At 36.8% G+C, this 22,211-nt stretch overlaps 1 protein-coding gene across 1 annotated transcript in view; it reads right to left on the reverse strand.

Moving 5' to 3' along the window:
• Nucleotides 1-22,211, reverse strand: part of C7 (complement C7) — a 54,527-nt gene that overhangs the window by 26,525 nt on the left and 5,791 nt on the right. Inside the window, exons 2-9 of the mRNA XM_032627147.1 lie at nt 21,945-22,000; nt 20,076-20,151; nt 16,975-17,116; nt 14,951-15,098; nt 13,819-13,957; nt 6,377-6,547; nt 4,847-5,090; nt 2,674-2,784 (exon numbers count right to left, since the gene is read on the reverse strand). Coding sequence (XP_032483038.1) covers nt 2,674-2,784; nt 4,847-5,090; nt 6,377-6,547; nt 13,819-13,957; nt 14,951-15,098; nt 16,975-17,116; nt 20,076-20,151; nt 21,945-22,000 — 1,087 coding nt within the window. The remainder of the gene's footprint in view (nt 1-2,673; nt 2,785-4,846; nt 5,091-6,376; nt 6,548-13,818; nt 13,958-14,950; nt 15,099-16,974; nt 17,117-20,075; nt 20,152-21,944; nt 22,001-22,211) is intronic.

The following is a 22,211-nucleotide window of genomic DNA, read 5'->3' on the forward strand; positions in this document are numbered from 1 at the left end:
GCCCGCAGGGACAGCAGGGATATAGGGATTCTCTGTACTTTTTGCTCAATTGTTTTGTGAATCTAAAACTACTCAAAAAAATAATATCTATTAAGAGAGAAAAGAGACACAACCATTACCTAACAGTAGATGATTATTAAGAAATTATTATTCATATTCTTAATGTTCTTAGTGTAAGAAGAAAATTTGTTATACAGGTGACTATCTTGTTTCTCAGAAGATACATGCATGTATTTAAGGATGAAACATCATGACATCTGAAACTTCCAAATGGTTCAGCAAATATCACAAATATTTTAAATATATATTTATGCATTGCTAAACAGTCAACATTATAAATACTATATGAGATATATATATATCAAAACATCAAAATAATAATTATTGCATGTAAGAGGTGGGTACGTTGGCGTTTTTTACTATGTTTTTTCAACTTTTCTGTATGTTTGAAAATTTTCATAAGAAAATGTTGGGAGGAAAAAGTTCATTGCATCTGGAATACTAACAGTAACCAAAATGCTATTAACAGGCATATTAACACATAAAAAGTGTTCTAAAAAGTTTGAATACTAATCAAATCCTTTTTCTCATTTCTGTGCCTTATAATTTCAGAAATACTTTCATCTCCGTGTCTAATTGATTTCCACACTGGTCATGACCGGAAGTTCCTAACTTGCTGATCAGACTTAACGTTGATTTTCATTTCCTTTTTTAATTAAATTTTGCAATTTCATAACACTTTCATAAAATTTTGCAAATTCAAAAATTACACTTTTATCATCAGACGTTATTAAAGTCTCATATTTTTAAAGAACTGCCTGAGTGCTTCCTCATCTTCCTTGTTAGTTACATTTTAAAATGCAAATAGTCACACTTTTAATGCAGTGTATTGCCAAGTTCAGTCCCTGAACTACTGGAATCAGAATCACCTAGAATGACTGCAGATTTCTGAGCTCCAGCCAAGACATAGAAGGACGTAGCTGAGAGAAAAGTCAAGTACTCAGCATTTGAACAGGCTGCCCCAGGTAATCCTCTTGCATACCAAAATTTGAGAATCACCACCTAAACTGACATGCTTGTTTACAAACTACAGAGTCTAAGAAATCAGCTTTTATATTTATTTTTAAGCCTGTAGCCTCTCTCTCTACACCTCAGTGAGCTCTGTGCTCCAGCTGGCCCTCTTCCCCTAGACAATCAGCCTGGGGCAACAGTGAAGGGCCCAGATTGTGAAGCCAGACATTGGAATCTTGTGCCTGACCCCAACTGTGGTCTTGGGCAACCTTTCTGTGCCTCAGTGTCCCTGTCGGTAAAATGGAAATATGAATAATACCCAGTTCTTAGGTAGGAGTACATTGGTTAATTTTTGTAAATCACTTAAAATTGTGCTGGGCACATCATAAGTGCTACATGTTTGTTAAACATAAAATAAAATAAGATAAAACAAAGCAAAATTAAAATAAAATAAAATCAGAAAGCAGCTTCCAATCACCAGCCCAACTGATAACTGATGTCAACAACTTCTCAAAGCTCCCACTTTCATTTCTATTTCCAGATCAGTGTATTTCCATGTTGTTCAAAAATTTGTCCTCCTCCTTTGTCATATCAGGTCCAAGAAGACAGGCTTTTCCTGGCATATTCACTGCTGTATCACCAGTGCCTAGAACAATTTCTGCGTGCACTATAGATTCCGTAAATAGTTGATGAATAAAGTAAGTGAATGAGGAATTAAGCCTGGCTTAACACTCTGTCTCCCTCCTTCTTGCAGTCATCTACTAAAGGATCCTCACTTCCTCGATGAGGACTTTAGCACCTGGGTCAGTCTTCTCCTTCATCCCATTTTCTGCCATTACCCCAAGAGAACTTGAGCTCTAATGCTGTTCCATGGCTTCACACAATGCACCACAGTCTCATTTCCATCCCTACTACACTAAGAATCTCTTCATTTTAAGGCAATTAAGTCTTAATCACCAAATCCAATGACGTCTTCAGACCTCCTCTTACGTCACTTCGCTGTAGCATTTCTCGCTGTCGATTTCTTCTCCTCTACCTTCCACGTTACTCATCTTTTCTGGTTCTTATCCTATCAGATTATTCCTTTTCAGTGCCTCTTCTTTCGCTACAACTTTATATTTGTCATCTTTCATTTAATCACTCCCTGTATTAACGTCATCCCTTGCCATCAGGATGAAACCCAAAGTCCCTAACATGGCATCTAGACACAGTCTAAATCAGCTTACCCTTCCAGTTCCTTCTTCAATCACTCAAGACTAACACACCACCTCCCGCACTCTGCCACCACCGTCACCACCACCACCATGCACCAAAAACTTTTAACTGCACTGAGCATCCATGTCACAGAGTGAAACTGAAGCTTCTCCTCTTGCTGTCATTTTTCTAGGCTTGTTTGTCAACCTTCCTCACAGGAAACAAAGATGGTATTCACTGAGGACATAGCTACAGTACACAGAGATACCCAGTGAAATTTCCACTCTGCATGATGGATCACTGCCATGACATATGACAGAGAGATCAGAGGTAAAAATAACCAAGTATTTCAAAAACACAAAATAGAACACCCGCTAGAATTTCAAACGCCCTTGGAGACCAGGAATTAACCACAAGAAAGAGGGATGGAGGTAAGTCTGTAATGAAAATTACCCCCTTCTCATTTACCTGCAGCCAATTTTAAGGTCTCTTCCATCTCCTTGCATGTGTGCTCTGATGATTTAAACAAAAACTTGATATGTGAGGAAGCACATTCCTTCTTCTGCTCTGAACTAAAACCTGGGGGGGAAAATTTTAAAGGTGCTTAGTTTCCACATTTGTTGAAAATCTCCTTTGAGATGCTGGCCAGGTGTGAGAGTGGCATAAGGAGTTGTTTCCTATCACTGGGGCCATATAATCAAAAATATACAATACGTACATTTTCAAGTGCTCTAGAAGGGTCAAGGGGCAGAAAAAGTGATATTTGATATTTGTTATAAACAAAATAAGATACATGCATTATATTTAGGGGTAAAGCATCACATGTCTGAAAATTACATTCAAATGGATCAGCTGCTCTTGGCTTCTATTAACTTTGACCAGAGGGTGGGGGTGGGTGAAACAGTGGAGGGAGCAAAAAATGAGCCCCTCACAGAGTGATACCTTTTACCCAACTGCAGTCAGCTTCTCAGGCATAAGGCAAATAGGTAAAAGTAGATGTGCAATGGCCTCCAGCCCACCCACTGGAGACCCCAAAAGCTGGGTTCTGGTTCTACAGCAATTAATTCCTAAAATCTTAGTTCTAGTGCCTCAGTCTCTCCATCTTTAACATCTCTGGTTTCTACATTTTCTTCCTATGACATATAATCTTAGATGGTTACAATTTCTACTCATTATCAAATGGAGTTTTGCCAATGCATTTTTTTAAAAGAGGATAGAAAATAATAAAGGGTAGAAATATATTTTTATATAATTTTACTAACTATATTATAACAAACTCAGTATTTCTTAAAGAACAATTGGGGGCATATAACATAGCCCAGAATCCTTGATTAATTTCACTTAAAACTTTTAAGAATAAAAACTGCTCAAGAGTAAAATTTTTACTCAAAATTTTTTTACCAACTCAGAAAGCTTAAAAAAAAAATCCTCTTTGTTTCTTTTTAAGCGTTAAAGAAAAAAAAAATGGTCATGAAACTGAGTTTAGATCAAGCCCCTTTCTGGATTAATTCCTCAAAGAAATATTACCTCTGTTGTTGCTACAAAAACCTGTGCTTGTGCATTCATTTCCAACCTGCTGAGGTTGGAAAAGCTCACATTCTAATTAAATCTTAATTGGTAAAAATTAAGCCCAATAGAAAAAAAAAAATAGTCAATGGAAACACAGAAAAATATTGTAGCTCACTCACAAAAGAAGGCTACAAGACCTCCTCTGAATCTCAGGTAAGCAGCCTTACTCTCCTACAAGGTGGTAAGAAAGTCTTGACTGAAGAGTAAGATGCTAACAAGATGATTTGGGATAGAGAAGCAAGTGTGGCCACGAGCTTCAGGACAAAGTTGGAAAGGAGCAGGTTGGACTTGGAACGTAAATAAGCCAAAAGGTCTCTGGAAAGGAGGAATGGATACTAGGACACACACTCTTCTCCAACATGGCAGCAGCTGGTGAGGAACATTCCCCCATTGTGAAGTCAACCAAGTATGAACTCAGTAGCGTGCCCTGAGTCTAACAAAAAGCAGGCAATTCCTGCAGCAACATAGCGTAAGGAAAAAGCTAAGTTGATGCTGGAGCCAGTTAGACCGGCTTACAATCAGTATGCCCTTGGATTTCACTCGGTAGCAGTGAGGATTATTGCTAACATAGGCAACCTGCCTGTCTAGAAGAAGGCATCCAATAAATTTAAGCTATTGTTACAACTTTCAGGTAGTAAGCAAACTCACGATATCCAGAGCAGATTTTTTTTAAAGGAATGTGAGTGGTAAAGAACAGAGGTAAATAAGAAAAGACTTCATTGAAACGTTTTGATTTCTGCAATATCAGTAAACTCCTCATTAGTTTTCCTCGAGGAATATTACTTAATCTGAGAAACGGGGAAGATTAAAAAGTATTCTAAAAATCCAATCAACACCCTCTAGAGACAGCAATAATGATAATGGCTTAACTCTCACTTCAGGGTACTATCCAAAAGAGTAGGCAGGCTTTTTCTTAAACCCTGGAAGATTCTGAGTAGAGTATAACAGATTCTTGCAAGTTTTGATTCTTTTGCAATTTAATCTCTATTTGTCATATTTCAAAGCTCTAAAGTTTAACTACTAATTAAAATCCCTGCGATGCTTGTATATAACAATATTTTTAATACTCTACCGCTTTGTTTGATTTTTTCTGAGTCCAAATAAAAGATAACTTTGTATTCTCCTCCTAAGGACCCAGACTGAAGATAATGTGTCCCATACTGGTCGATCAGTCTTCGATAGGCGCTGTAGTCATACAGAGAGGGAAGGTAGGAGAGTTCCTTCCAGAATGACTCAGCAAGTTGTAAAAAGTCCGGATTGTTATTGATAAACTGAGCCACTTCAACAGTGTTCTGAAGAACCAACAACTGATAACTCTATAGGAAGAAGAAAGAGTAAAAGGAGTTTTAGGATGAAGACTAAAAGGCAATGGAAATAGTTCCTTGTCCAATGTCTCCATCAACAGCCACCTCCATCAATGCAGACTAAATGAATTTTTATTTTTGATGCATAATGAGGTCTCTTCTGGGCTCACCCATTTGAAGCAATCTAAGGAATTTTCAGAATCCCAAACAGAAATAACATCTGAGTGATGACATGGTAACTGGTTTTACACACACCTTTTAAAACCCCCAAGACCAAGTTGTTATGCCCTCCTCAACTAGGAAAAAAGATTCAACATTGTTAACTGCTAAATAATCTCACAAACAGGGATATAATATCCCTAGAGTCCACATCGTAACAATGACTTATAGGTAAGGTGACCATATAATTTATCTCCCATACTGGAGTATTTACAGGGTAAGCTACTTTATAATGAGGTCTTTTAAACCCTTCCTAAGCATCTTTTCATGATGTCCAAGACAGAGCTACCTTACACCAAATCCTCACTTATGTGAACAATATAATATGGGTATAATAAATGTTTTTACAGCTCATATTTCCACAATTAACTTCTTAGTCATAAAACAAAATTATATTCCTTTATACCTCGCTTATGTGATCTATTAATCAAGTTACTGACTTTAAGAATGAGATGAATTATGTATATTATAAATGATGATCAGCCTGAAAAATTCTTCAGCAGTAAGTGTGAATCAATTAGAACAATTCATTTCAACTGTTCAGGTTGCCCATGATGAAAGTTTTAGTATCTCAATACAACACAGTATCTAAAATTAAAGTCTTTTAACCTCCTCAGATGAAAATGTTGGTATCTCCAAAGTAATAAAGTATTTTAACATCTTTAATTTTCATGCACCTTCTTTAAAAAACTCTAGTATTAGTGTTTCGGAAGCACATTTCATTGGATTTTTGAAATTGTATATAATACTTAAAATAGTAGCATCAGTAATCATGAATTAGAAATTTACGTTAGTTTTAACTAGAAGATTTGAAAGTAATAAGTTTTTTTAGATTTTTAAATAAGAACAAATACTTCAATGAGAAAATAAAAAGTGTAACTAAATGTATTATCAAAGAGAATTAACAAGACAAAAACCATACCTTTTAAAGAAATATATTGGATTATCTCTTTGAAGAAGATACTGTGCCCTACTTAAAAAATGAAAGCTGATTCTTTTAGTAAATGCACTTCTGTTAATGTTAGAAATACCTAAACCAGTAAAATATGGAAAAGTTAACTAATATATTTCATACTAACCTTTTCCTTAAGGATATATTCAGTATCTGAAGAGTAACTGTACGAAGAAGATGAAGAACTAAAAAAGAGGAAGCGTCCTTGACTAGATGATGAATGTTCTGTTGATGTATGTTTTACATAAGACCAGGTACTATTGTAAAATTCATAATTAAAATCATTATTTATTTTCACCTATAAAGAAAATGAAAAAGTTAGATCTCTGGGGCTTTGTTTTTGAAATGTTCTATGTGATCCAGTAGTGGATTTAAATTTCTAATTCTGTTCGACTTGAACAAATGTTAAGATTGGAATTGTGTTTCCTATGCTAGACGGTAGAAGAAAAAGTCATCCCAAACAAATTTAAAAACAGACAACAGGATAGTCACATGTGGTTGACAAGGGACAGCTCCAGCATTCATGAAGACTACTATTTCTTTATCCTTTATTTTGTCCTAAATCAAGTGTCAAAATGAAATGCCCACAGAGGACTGGCAAGTAATATAAATGTTGGAAGCATCCAGTGGAAGGCGGGGTAATGAAGTGAGCACACACCCTGTCTAAAAGGGTCTAAAAGGTACCCAACACTCAAATCCATCTGACAGTCCTATACATTTCTACAGGTTCTAGCACTGACAGATATCTGATTTTTCAAGAAAAGAGATATATCTGAATCTTCATGAAAAAATCTTTAGTTTTTTTTAAATCATAGGCAACTATCTTGCTTAAAATGTCAGTCACCATGAGAATAAAACAACATGAAATATGACTCTCAGTCTGTTCTATATAAATATTCAGATCAGTAACTCTCCTTTCACAAGTATTTGTGTTTTTATTATATGTCCATACACATCTGTATTTGAGATCAAAGTATAAATAAACACAGAGAAAATTTAAATGATGAATATGATACATTTTAAAAATAAAGCTAAAATCTAAAAAAGAGTGGATATATGTATAACAGATTCACTTTGCTGTACACCTGAAATTAACACAACATTGTAAATCAACTATACCCCAATAAAAATTTTTTTTAATGCTAAAAAGAAAATAGAATATTATGCAGCCATCGTAAAGGATGAGTGTGAGGACAAATTGTTCATGTTAAATGAAAAAGCAAGCATAAATGTGATATTTACAAATCCTATTAACCACAAATATGCAAGTATATGCCCAGTCAAAAAAAGACTAGAAGGAAATTCAACAAAATGCCAGAAAATATTAAAAATACTTTCATCACTACCCATGTTGAAAATTAGGCATTCATGCTAGAAGCAAGACAGAAGAGAAGAAAAAATAGATTTAACCATACCTTTTATTCCAACATTATTTTCATTATATTATGAAATTGGTTTGTTTAAAAGTCAAACGCAAAAATTCAGCTCAAGTCAAAATGAAGAATATATTATTATTCTTAACTACAAAGAGGACATTATTATTGTTGAATACAAAGAGGACATTATTTAAAAATGTACTAGAGGGCTTCCCTGGTGGCGCAGTGGTTGAGAGTCCGCCTGCCGATGCAGGGGACACGGGTTCGTGCCCTGGTCCAGGAGGATCCCACATGCCGTGGAGCGGCTGGGCCCGTGAGCCATGGTCGTTGAGCCTGCGCGTCCGGAGCCTGTGCTCCGCAACGGGAGAGGCCGCGTCAGTGAGAGGCCCGCATACCGCAAAAATAATAATAATAAATAAATAAATAAATCAAAATGTACTAGAGATTTCTAGAGTCACTAGATAGTGTCTCAGTCCTATTTGGTTTTGGACAGACACAGAATTTAGTTTTTTCTCTCAAGAAAGAAAAGTTAGCTACCTTTCTTTCAATGCAAAAAAAAAAAAAAATTAGCCTATTTTTTTCTCTTTTTCAGGTGTACAATTCAAATACTTGATTCATGATTTATGCAGATAAGCCTCTTAAGAACTTTAGTTCAGCGTCTCCTCACTCCCATGTACTCTACACATAGCCACAAGAATCCTTTCTCAAGGTAGTGTGATCTTAAATCTTCTTTAATACCCTCCTCCTTCCAGCTAAGATCCTGAAATTTCCCCAGACTGAGTCTTCCTCTGAAGTCACAAATTCAAACATCCTACACTCTGACATCTCTTACTCTGTTGACACTCATTCTATTATTGCCATATCTATTATTCAACCTCATAGAGACAGCCCTTCAACTTACTTTCCCTTCTCTTTCCCTATCAGCACCTTCATTTTGTCACTTCCTTCATGTTGTAGTTACGCTTCATGGCTCATGACTTATTATTCTCTTGCCAATGAACCTAACTCCTGCCAATGAACCTTGCCTAGGTATATTCTGCCACCACATTTGCCAGGCAAAAACTCAACCTTTGTTCAGTGCTCGCAGCCAGGCACCTTAGCACTGCTATAGAAAAATCACACAACTATCGATTGGTGTTACTGTAAGTCCATTCATAATTTCCAACCTCAGTGGAATCCTCAATACATTCCAGCAACCCTAAATGTCTAGCCAATTCTTTCTCCCATTCCCTACAGTATCTATTTCAAAAGTTCTGCACCCATCTCAATCCCCCAATCTTACAATCATTTCCTTCACTCTCAGAAGATAAACTTAACTTCTTTCTTTACAAACATTCCCACTATCAGACACAGACTTCTTACACTTCTGGCTAACAAATTTACAGACTTACGAACGAATGTCTTTCGCTTCCTTTCCTGTGCAGGTGTTCCTCCCCCTGTCTAAGGCTAATTTCTCTGTCTTTTTTCTGTATTGCATTCCCTCTCACCTCTTTTTTTTTTTTTAACATCTTTATTGGAGTATAATTGCTTTACAATGATGTGTTAGTTTCTGCTTTACAACAAAATGAATCAGTTATATATATACATATGTTCCCCTATCTCCTCCCTCTTGTGTCTCCCTCCCTCCCACCCTCCCTATCCCACCCCTCCAGGCGATCACAAAGCACAGAGCTGATCTCCCTGTGCTATGCAGCTGCTTCCCACTAGTTATCTACCTTATTACCTTTGGTAGTGTACATATGTCCATGCCTTTCTCTCGCTTTGTCACAGCTTACCCTTCCCCCTCCCCACATCCTCAAGTCCATTCTCTAGTAGGTCTGTGTCTTTATTCCTGTCTTACCCCTAGGTTCTTCATGACATTTTTTTTTTTTCAACCCTCTCACCTCTTCAAAGGACTAATTAAATTGATTGATTACTCCCGGTCTTACAGCTTCAACTTTTCTTTCTCTACTGGCTCATTCCTATCAACGCTTATACATATTCTAACCCCACCTAAGTACAGTGTGCTGCAAGGGCTCTGAGCCACACTTCTAGGGTTCAGACCCCATAGTTGTCATCTACTACCTCTGTGATTGTAGGTAAATTACTCAGCATTCTTTTTTTTTTTTTTTTTTTTGCGGTATGAGGGCCTCTCACTGGTGTGGCCTCTCCCGTTGCGGAGCACAGGCTCCGGACGCGCAGGCTCAGCGGCCATGGCTCACGGGCCCAGCTGCTCCGCGGCACGCGGGACCCTCCCGGACCGGGGCACGAACCCACATCCCCTGCATCAGCAGGCGGACTCTCAACCACTGTGCCACCAGGGAAGCCCCTACTCAGCATTCTTTGTCTCAGTTTCCTCATCTGTAAAAATAGTAGATGACAGTACCTACATACTTAGGTTATTATAAAAAAAAGTTCTATTTAAAGCACTTGAAACATGCTTAGTATATAAAAGGTTCTTAATATGTGTGAGCTACTTTTATTATCATTCAAGTTATTTTCTGTTAACAAAGTAGATTTAGAAGTCTCGGATATTTAGACACATACCAACAGAGGAAGCAGAGGATCAGATAACTAAGCATTAGTTAAAATTGCCTTTAGAGGGCTTCCCTGGTGGCGCAGTGGTTCAGAGTCCGCCTGCCGATGCAGGGGACACGGGTTCGTGCCCCGGTCCGGGAAGATCCCACATACTGTGGAGCGGCTGGGCCCGTGAGCCATGGCCGCTGAGCCTGCGCGTCCGGAGCCTGTGCTCCGCAACGGGAGAGGCCACAGCAGTGAGAGGCCCGCATAGCGCAAAAAAAAAAAAAAAAAAAAAAAAAAATTGCCTTTAGAATACGTTTTTGTTATTCATTTGATATACATATAGGATCTTGCTTTAAAAAATATAATGAAGTATACTAAGTGAACTAAATCAGAGAAAAACAAACATCACATATCACTTATATGCGGAATCTAACAAAAGGACACAAATGAACTTGTTTACAAAACAGAAACAGACTCACAGACATAGAAAACAAACTTATGGTTACCAAAGGGGAAGGAGAGGGAGGGATAAATTAGGAGTTTGGGATTAGCAGATACACACTACTATGTATAAAATAGATAAACAACAAGGTCCTACTGTATAGCACAGGGAACTATATTCAATATCTTGTAATAAACTGTAATGGAAAAGACTATGAAAAAGAATATATATATATATATATATATATATATATATGAATCACTCTGCTGTATATCAGAAACTAACACAACATTGTAAATCAACTATACTTCAATACAAATTTTTTAATATAATGAATTACATTCAAGATCAAAACAGGAGGATCCAGGAAGTTATTTTCTCCACCTTAATCTTTACTCACTCCCATCTGCAACTCATTACATGCTGAGAATAAACAAGACAGTCTTTCAGCATCTCCCAGGCTAAACTAAGCAGGGTGGCACCTTCCCAAAGTGACCATGGAGCTGGAATGTGCTTATGTTTCAAAGGCTTCCTTGTGGTATGAAAAGTATGAGCAAACAGAGTGTGCACAGCATCAAAGTAAGTGGCTTACTCAATAAGCAACTGGGTTTGTCCTGGGTAAACCACCATGCTGATTTCCAAAACAGAGATTAGAAGAGAGATGGACTGATTATTCTGTTTTATGTTTATTTACTAACATTTATGTTCCAACAAGCCAAAAAGTCATGTTCCGCCTGTAGAGGCCTGAATCCCCAGTGGCTCCCCTTCTATTTGAACTGAGGAGGACATTGACCGCCTCCATATTCGCACCTGGGTTTCCCGCTGCAGTGACTGACTCACTGCCTATTGCTTCCACCTCACTTACCTTCGGCTGGATCCTAAATAACAGGCTATAATTTCCCTCTACCTCTGACAAACACCTTCACATTCAGTGACTGGCAAGGCATTTCAGATGTCAATCCAAAAACCAAGCCATGCTGTAGAAAACGAACGTCAGAATTATGCTGTTATTAAATTATTTTTCTTCTTCGGAAGCTGCAGGTTTCCAGCATGTCTCCTTTCCAGCCATGTCAGAAATTCTCTCCCTTATTACTTCCTCTGTTCTGTAACTTTCTAAATTTGACTACACACACACACACACACACACACACACACACACATATACACATATATGTGCATATATATATACATATATGCAATTCTCCCCCTTATAATTATGAAAGAATTATCAACACATCCTCTTAGTAATATGAGGAGAAAAAATTCTCTTTATATGCCTATCTCACATTCTCCCTTCTGGCCAAAGGATAAATTACAATATAGGTTTTTCACCAAGCAGAATTTAGAGTCAAAAAAGCAGTTAATACAACACATTGGGAGAGTAAAATATGCTAGAAAAATGAAGGGCTGTGAAATCTGACAGACTGGATCCAAGCTCTACTGCTTATTAATTTGGTGACTTGAAGCAAGTCTGCTGAAGTCCTCTGAGCCTCGATTTCTATGTATATAAAACAGTAAAATATTACTTACTTTCCACAGATGTCGTGAGGATTCAAATTACACAAATTGCCTAGAATAGTGCAGATGCCACAGGAAATATTCAAAAACTGGTAGCTATGATTATTTTTCAAGTCAGTTCCACTTTCTACTTTCATGATTCAGTAACTCTTAAATGTAATTTAATTCCATTATAAGTCAAAGGTTGGTGGGTTTGCTCCTCATAATCAGAACTGCTTTCTGAAGATGACTAATGCTGGTAAACTAAAGCCCCTTCCTTCTGAATATCCTAATAGTTTTGGTTTACAAATTTGGGAGTAATCAGTAAGGAGGGCTGAACTGGAAATTTTTGAGCTCTGGGAAGATGGGAGGAAAGGCATGAGAGAGGAGATCTTGGAAGAGATGTGCAAGAAAGAGGCTAAAACAGGATGAGACCAGAAACTTCTTTTGGCTTAGGTTGTGGAAGGACAGACAATTTAAGATAGAGGATCTCAACTGTTTTCGTCAGATGCATTGGCACTATGAGGTAGACAATCTCTCCTCTATGTTCCCTCTAAATCTTCAGGAATTTCCCCTAAAGCCATTACTGTTTTGTGTGAGTAGATTTTGTGTTGAAATCAATCAACAGGATGAGTTTACGTGTGTATGACAGAAACAGCCTGCAAGAAGCAGAAGCCTGCAGGGGAAACCTTGAGACCATAAACAAAATTTTAAAGTTTGGCAGTATGGATGCGGGCAAGGATGTGGAACACAGGCCACTCTTCCACACTGCTGGTGGGGTACAGATTGGTCATATATAGGTTTTGGAAACTTTAGTGAAGTGTAACCTAAACATAGCCTACAGAGCAGCAATTCGAGTTCCAGGTGTCTGCACTAGAGAAGCTCATTTGTATGATTAATACAAAATATAAGATAGTGGTTGTACGGGCAGTACAGGTAGAGAAGATGTGACGGAGAGAGGTAGAGAGGAGCCTTTAAGTCACTGGTAATATTCTATTTCTTGAGGTGGGTGGTGGGCATATATAGTCCTGTTTGTATTATTAGTTTTCTCCAAACTGCAAGTATATGTTATTCACAGCCTTTTGTACATAGAAATATTTCATAATTTAAAAAAAAAAACATTTTTAAGTAAGGTGACACTGTGGCAGTGGTTAGGAGACTATCACAACCAGTCATGAGCAGGGCCTTGGGTTTTAACACCCACACAGGGACAGACCATCAGGTTCTGGACCCACATGGAGTATGGAGTTCAAAATGAGACAATGGATATTTCAGCTTGAATGACATAAATTAAAAGTATCATTGCGCTATAACACAGATTTAAAGAATATATATTCCTAAATAGTGAATGTAACATAAAAGAAGAAGACTCACAGATATAGAGAACAAACTGGTGGAAAGGGGGGGGCAATATAGGGGTGAGGAGGTGGGAGGTACACACTACTGTGTGTAAGATGGGCTCAAGGATGTATTGTACAACACGGGGAATAGAGCCAATATTTTGCAGTAACTGTAAATGGAAAGTAAACTTTAAAAATTGTATTAAAAATTTTTAAGAATAAATAAAACATTTCTTAAAAAAAGAAAATGTATTCTTTTTAAGCCTATATAAGACATTTCTAAGAATTGACCACATATGAGGCCACAAGTAAATTCTCAACAAAATACCAAAAAAAATCAATATCATATAAATAATGATCTCTGGCAACAATTCACAGATTGGAAAGAAATCAAATCAATGTAATTAAGTACCTGGAATGTATAGGAGAGGATACTTCCGCTCAGTCTGTAGAAATCTCTCCCATCCCCGCTGAACACCTTTCTGCATTGACCACCAAAACTTTTAGTGTTGAGGACTTTGTTCCTAAACTGGCCTGTGAGTGCATTGTAACTGTTTTTTAAAAAATGAAAGAAGAAAAGGCTGTTAAAAACAAGAAACACCACTTGCTGAAACAGGCATCATTAGAGAACTCTAGATATTCTTGAAATACATTACAGTTAAACATCTCTGGGAGAGCTCAAATAAAAAGCCTCCTAAAGCACACTATACATTACCCAACTCCCCCTGCTTGCTATAATGGTTAAAACTAATAGCTGGGGAAACCCAACATCTTTTTAGCCTAAGAACTTATTTAGGAAACACACAGCCCTTTTGTATCTATGGCAACAGCTGGTTTTGAATTGAATCTATAGAAAAAACCAAACAATTAAGATTACTCTTGAAGAGAGAGAACTCTCTACAATGATTTACAACTAGTCGGCCTCTTAGCATGCTAACTGGTATACTCTATAAAGTAACTTTACCATTTTTCCATTAATGAATTTCATAGTGTATAGAAAAATCACATCTAAGCAAAGAGATTATCTTAAAACCTTGAAACTTTAACTTGGGTCTGACCGTTAAAAGTTTTTCAGAATTCTTTTTAAAAAGGCTAACAGGATTGCCTCAACTTCACTTGAAAGTTCCCAGCTGGTTTAGGTGATTACTTTTCAGTCTGAGTGTTCCAACACACTTTCTCTCTTCTTCCGCTGCTCTCATTCTGTTGTCTCTTCGTTCCCTTAAGTAGCCCCACATCATTGAATTAGTCCTCCCCCCTTCCCTCCCATAGGGGGACTGATTGGCCAGGTTTTCCCAGGTCTGAAGGGTTTCCTTAGATGCAGGACTTTCAGTGCTAAACCCAACAGTCCAGGGACAACTCGTCCCTCTATGCTTTACCACATATATTTACGGGTATATAGATAGGAATTTTTAAATTGTTTCAGGATGTGGCAAAGAGCTCTAAGCAAAGTCTTGACTATTAGGTGATTTGTTATTAGACTTACCAAACCACAAAATAAAAACTACAACCCATCGATGTGTACAGGAAGACACCCAACACCTTACCCCTGTCCAGTAAGTTCTATGTTGGGAGGAGGTTTATCGAGGTCACAGGAAGGCCTGCTTTCTGAGTCCTCACACCTGTCTTCATCAGCACTGTCCTCTTCACAGTCAGAATCCCCATTGCAAACCAAAGATCTGCTGATGCACTGACCTGAACACAAGAAAAGCCACCACACAAAAATAAAAGAGGTGGAAAGGAAAACGCTACCTGGGATCAAAAGATTTCACCCTGGACCCTCAACACAACACTGATACTCTAATGTGAGTTTGAGATAAACTCTCAGTGCCCAGGGAAGGACTGCTGATTATCTTGGTCCTCATTTTTCAACATGCAAATTGATTCTGACCTTGGCTGGACACAAAATTGAAAATAGAACCTGAATTCAAATTCCAGGCTCTCACCCATGGCCATCAAGCACTTTGTCTGAATTCTCCAAAATCACTCAATGCCAATCACTGGGAAGACAGATTGACTTCCTGCCCTTCAACTTTCCATTTCTCTTCTGTAATCACTGACCAAGATGCCAAAGTGCTGTCTTTCTTGGTGATTTAGATATATATGCTTTGAGAGCATGGGAACTGGATTAAAAGATTAAAATTTGACATTTCTTTAGCACCTTCTCTGTTCAGGACACTCTTGGGTGTTGGGATACAAATATGAATAAAAAGGGTATTCACCAGGGTTTTCATATACTTTACAATCTAATAGGAAAGAGTATGAAGTTAGATCATTACAATTCAGCAATGTAATTGTTGTGATAGATATAAGCCCAGGGTACCAGAAGCACGAGGAAGCACTAGAAGGTACCAGATGATCTAGCCCCGGCCTCCCTCCGCACTATATCCAACCATTCTTTTACTAGCTTCCTACGCCCTAGTCATACTAGATCATTTACATAAATCAAAGACCAACCTTTTTTGTCATCTCCGCTGACTTTGCACCTACAGTTCTTCAAAAATCAAATCACACATTACTTCCTCTCAGAAACCACCCTTGCCCCACAAGCTACAATGTATGCCCTTCATTTGTGCCCTTATAGTATGCATGGCACAAAACTGTCCTGATAGCACATCCCACTATGCTGTCACTTGATCCAATGCAGCAAACATTTGTTGAAAGTCTACTATGTACCACACACTCCAGATGCAAAAATAAAAGAAATATAATACACACATTCAAGGAGTTCAGTCTACCAAAAGATATCCAGGGCAACAAATACTTCAGATTACAGATGATACAATGCACACAGAGAACACAGAAAAGTAATCTGTTAAATAGCTCTATCAGTTGGGCTTTTAGGGTAGGTCTCCCTAAGGCAGCGTCATCTGATTTGGGTTTTGAAAGTACAATAGGAGTTTCACAGGTATTGTTGAAAAACACGTCTAACACAGGAAATATTTATGTACTATTTTGCCCATAAAACTTTAAGAATTTTGAGGGAAGAGGCTATGTGTTTCATTCTACATCCACAACCCTCATTTCTGTATCTGGAACATAACAAGAATAATAAATGTTTGCTAAAAGTTGTTGAATTAACCTTTCTGCACAAATGCAACATAGACAATAGGTCAAATATTATTCAATACAAAACTGTTTCATTTCCCCATGCATAGAGATGACCCGTATTGCTCCTTGATTAACTAATTAGAGTTGTTTTTCTTGTAAACATAAAAATAATTTGGGCAGTAATATTGTTTTTGCCTAATTTCAGTCTTCATTCCAGATTCATTCCATATCTTCACCAAAAATGCAATGTCAAGAACAATGGGTCCTGTCAATAGCCATATTTCTTTTTCAAAGAAGCAAAGAGTATCCCCACCTTTATTACCAGATAACACCCATGCATTTAAAAGAATGACAGTTGAGTGTGTAACTAATATGCTAATAAAAATCCAACTGATTTGGGGGAAAATTAATTTATAGGCTAATATAAATGTAGTACAATTCAACAAATACATACTGAGCAAATTAAACAAAGAGCATTTGAACTTACACTCTGCGTGCCGAACCTATGGGAAGTAAATACCTGAAAAACACCTGAAACGTTCTCCACATCCCTCTTCTGTTGGACATCCTCGTGTAGGTTCACACGATTGTGGTTCAAAAGCACTTCCAACACAGGGATGGCCGCCATACTGCCCATAAACAGCAACTGACCGCCTGCGAGTCTAAATACAAACCAAATAGCTTTTCAATATCTCCAGTTTCCTTTATCTGAGAAATAAAATCTGGGATAAATTGATACAATCAGAGAAATAATGTTTGTAAAATTGTTCTGGTGTACTACAGCAGTAAAGCCTACAAAATCAATGCACCCAGAAACCCACTTGTCTTTGAATATAGTGACACTTGGGTTATTATTTATAGAGCACTCCCAGTTATATATTTACTCTTAGGGTTGAATGAAAAAAGAAAATTAGTGAATCTTTAAGAAAGTATACTGGATAGACCAGATCACAACACAAAATGACTAATTTTTTGCCAAAGCAATGTACCAAGAGCTAATTAGAAAAGGTGAAGTGAATTTTGCTGGAGAAAGAGTAAGCGTATCGGGAAGGGAAGTTAAGATGAACAAGGAGTAAGGGAAACCTTTAGAAAAGTGGTGGTAATTAATTTGAGCTGAACCTTAAGCCTTCTTCAGGAAGGCAAGGTGAGGCAAAACAATCCAGAGAGACATATATGCTAACATGGAAGTCAAATTTACAAAACAGAAGCCTAAGTGGTCCACAGGTGAAGGTACATCTACAATGATACTTTACTAGACAACCAAAATTACTGACCTCTGAAATGGGAAAGATGTCAAAGGGCTATCTTAGGGTGGGGTGAGGTAGGAGGGGGTAGAAAAAAATTTGAGGAAATCTCTAAGGCAAATGAGAAAACTAATTCATTCTAAAATTCATTTACTCAATATGAAGACATGTATCTAATGTTTAAACAAAAAGAAAGATCTGCAAAATCATTTTCCTCCCCAAAGGCAATCAAAGGTGCATCTTTTAAGCCTCTTCCTATACTCAACTCTTACCAGTTAATAAAAAAGGACAAAATCTGAGATTCCAGAGAATTTAAACCTTTAGCAGCAGGGAAGACTAGATATACAAACCAAAGTTGAATCTATTCATTCATCCTAAATTGGAACAAAGGGTCACAGATAGGTAATTTGAACTCTGAGCAGGTTTGCAACAGCCTGGGGCTTTCATTGCGTCTAAGCAGAGGAGTCATAGAGGAGTATGAGTGAGGAATGGAACTCAGTACAGTTTCTTAGTAAGTTTTTAGTTTCTGTATTTAATTGATGAAGACACCTCTTATACGTGGCTTAGTAACATTGTGCTTTTCTGAAGTTCCAATGCATAGACTGCGTTGTCGTATAAGTAATGTTTTCCTTCTCCATAGACACCAGGATGACCTTGATGGCTGTCTGCTCTCAGGGTCTCATTCACCCATCAAATTCTGATCTTATGACCACTTTTTCATTTTCACTTGTCTTCTTCTGGGTGAAAATTCTGTTTTTATAATGTAAGCATAATGACCTTCACACAAAAAAATTACTCATATGAAAAATACCTTCAATCTACCTCTATTTAATGTTCTTTCTTAACTTGTTTTTAAATTATAAAAATGTTTTCTGAAGTTGGTGTTTGTTTGACTTTTGTTTTGTTATTCATGTACCTGTTTGCCTGTAATCAGAGTTGTCATCTAATATTATATTTGCCAGAAACCAAATCCTAGTTACTTGTGTAACTTGTTTTGTAAATACCCCTCATGTAGATACTAAATAAATGCTGAAAAATGAGGATAATGATGATGCTTCAAAACACAAGTTATCTTCTATAATATGGTTCTGTTATTTTAATAACTTTAAAATGATTTTAAATGCACATTTTTATCTAAACTGAACCACCTTTAAAATATTTTACAAATATCAAATCATGTTGTACACCTGAAACTAATATTATGTTATATGTCAATGGTATCTCAATACAAAAAAAAAAAAATTTAGCCATTCAAATGTTCAGAACCTTTGAAACCAACATTGTATTTTTGGAATTTATCCTAAGATGATTATCAGAAAAAAGACATATCTATGTGCAAAAATGTTCACTAAAGTTTTATTCATAATAACAAAATATATAAATAACCTAAATCTCAAACAATAGGAAGTGTATAAATAAGATTGGTATATACATATAATGGAACATAATTCAGCTGTCAAAATTCATGCTGATAGTATAATGTTAAGTTAAAATAGAATACAAAATCATGATCAAATAATCCTATTTTAAAAATCATAAGCACATAGAAAGAAAATAAATTGAGGAAACACCCAAATGCCAGTCAGTAGAACTTTAATTAAATTATTTTAATGTACATTCATACAATAAAATGCCATGTAGCTATTCAAAAAGAATAAAGCAGATCTGTGCTTACATGGAATAAAAAAGAAAAGAAGAGAAATTGAAAGAGTAAATACTAAAATGCTGACATATTGGTTTCTTCTAAATGGTAGAATTATAAGTAGTGTTTTCTTTATTTATATAGAAATAAACCATTTTATTTCATTTATAAAACTATAAATCATTTTCTCCAATGATTAATTTATAATAAGGAAAAAAATGGACATTTTTAGAAGTACTCTATAATCTCTCAGTCAAGTCTGGTATTTTATTTATATTACTTTTGTATTAAACTTTAAAAATGTTTGACTTTCCATGGTCATTCACTATTAGTTAGGTAAAGTGAAGCAGCTATTTTGCTACTCTTTAGTGTTTGTTTCAAATGAAAAGAAAAGTTGAATCCAGTAAATATGAAATTTTGAATTATCTACTAACTTCATTTCATGCTATTCTTATTTCTCTGATAGTGAAAGAGTTTGTGAGTTGCTTTAAGTGTCTCTCCTATGTATATTTCTAGGCTCAAATGTAAGATTTAGAGAAGTCCTGCAAGAAAAATGAGAATGCAGAAATTTTTTATTACAATATTAAGTATGAAATAAATCATACTTTTTCCCTTCAAAATTATTAATTACATTTTCAAACAATAAAACAACATTCAAAAGTTAATGCCATTGTGTCCACACCTAAGCTATTTCTACATATAAATAGTAAAGACAAAGTTTTCACATGGTCCTACCTGAGTCTTGGTACAACCATTGCATTCTGACCAAGGGGCATAGGAAGCCCACTGGCAATTGACTGGCGAGGAGGCACTGTCATAGCGTCAAATTGTCCATCATAAAGCCGACAGCAAGGTAGGAGAGAAGACAAAAAATTGGCAAGAATAGTCAAAAATTGCTTCACAATTTTTTTCCTAAGAGGCACCAAGAGGATCCCAAAATATATAAAAATATATGTGGGAAGGACTCACTTTTTCAGAGATTTATTAAATTTCATTTATGAAATATCTAGAATGTACCAGGCACTATTTAGACACTAGAGCTATATACATAAAAGAGATAGGATACTGACAATTGGTAGAGGGGAGGATGAAGACACAGATGTGTAAACAAATAATCATAACACAATAATCACGATCCTTTGTACAGTATAGCTAATGAGATAGATTTCCTAACAGAAATGTGTACAGTATAATGCGTTGTGGAAATACACATAAGAGAGTGTCTAAAGTTGGGAGGCTAAGTGAGAACATATAAAAGAAAGGTATTATGGCCTTTGACAGGATTTTGGACGATGAATTGAAGAGCTATACAGAAATTTAACTGAGAGACAAGCAGCTCTAAAACGACCGTATGAGAAGTAGGAAACCAAACTCTGGCAAAGGCTAAATGGACGAGAATTGAGTTTTACATGCTCCCCCTGTTTATCTAGGTCACTTCTCAAGCACACACCCAAGTACAGTAGCGTCAAGTTGAGCTCAAAGAATTCCACCCAAATAAAATACATGTGGAAGATGGCAAGCTGACTCTCTTACAATGCTTAACTCTGGCTGTGTCCAAGAGGTCATGTTGGTTAGTCCAAAGAGATTAAGGAAGCCTTACCTAAAACCACACTTTACAAGGGGTAGAGGAACCAGGACTCCTGCTTTCTGGACTTTGAGTACATTCCTAACTGGGAGACATCTCAGGTCAAGGTGATTCCTGCTTAGTTAAGCATAGCACTGCCAGGTGCTGCAGATAAGGAGTGCCATTTGTGGCTCAGGTGCCCTTATGGGGCTAATCTTGCTAACCTGTCGTCTTGATATGGCATCAGTGATCCAAATGTCTTAGTGTTTTTGACCTTTAAACAATCTGAACTTAATGCTATGTGTCTATTTTGTCTCCCAGAGACAGGCAGAGGCCTTCCCCAAACACCGAGGCTTGGGAAGGGAAGCTCGCTTGGCCTCACCTCCTCTGTGCACCCTGTCCAGTCCCCTCACAGAGCCCTTATCACACCTGCATTGAAATCAACTCTTTCAAGATCTCAATCACCCCCTCTACTCTCAGTACCGTCTGGCTCCTCTGTGTCCCAGTCACTGGCACATCTCCAGACACATGTTCTGACAGTTCGATGAGGTAAACCGACCTGGTCCTCTCCCATCAGACAGTGAAAGCAAAGCAAGGTCGTGAGTAAATGATGTTGGCTTTTTTCCAGGTCTCAAGAGCCGATAAACCTATTTTCTTAAAAAAACTCTCAACTTTTAAAATCCCAAAGACTATTTTGCAAAGATTACATTCAAAAATCAAATTCTGCTCTAAGATGTGTAAGTCAGCTGCCATTCCCTGAATTGCAGGTAAAACCATGGTACTGGGAGAAGCAGGAAACCTTGAGGTGTTTTTAGTCTTCAGGTTTCTTCCTTATAGGGAATAAAATAAAGTAAAATAAGAATAAGAATAAAACACACTTTCTCTATAATTGCCTTTTCTAAAAAAGGGAAAGAAAAAAAGTGTTGAAGGGTTAAACATGCTCAGGCTGCAATGTAAAAATCAGACCATAGTTAAGAATTTCCTTAAAATAAAAGAAATGATTGTTAATGATTTCCACACACAATCCAAAAAATTCTCACCTTGAAAAAACTTGGAACTCTCCTATAAATCCCACCAAGAAGAATAAACTTATTGCCTAGGAGGGGGAAAAAAAACAATAAAGCAATATTTTAGTTATCATTGCTTTAATGAGTCAAAAGTGAATACATCTGTACAAGTCAAGATTTGTGAGTTGGGAATAGAAAGAGTGAAAGAACCATGGAGAAGCCTTGATGATTCTGCTTGACTTTTAAGTTTTCATTTTACATAAAAATTTAATACAGTTCTCTTATTTATTTATTTATTTT

Source organism: Phocoena sinus, chromosome 3, assembly GCF_008692025.1.
Source record: "Phocoena sinus isolate mPhoSin1 chromosome 3, mPhoSin1.pri, whole genome shotgun sequence".
Taxonomy (NCBI): domain Eukaryota; kingdom Metazoa; phylum Chordata; class Mammalia; order Artiodactyla; family Phocoenidae; genus Phocoena; species Phocoena sinus.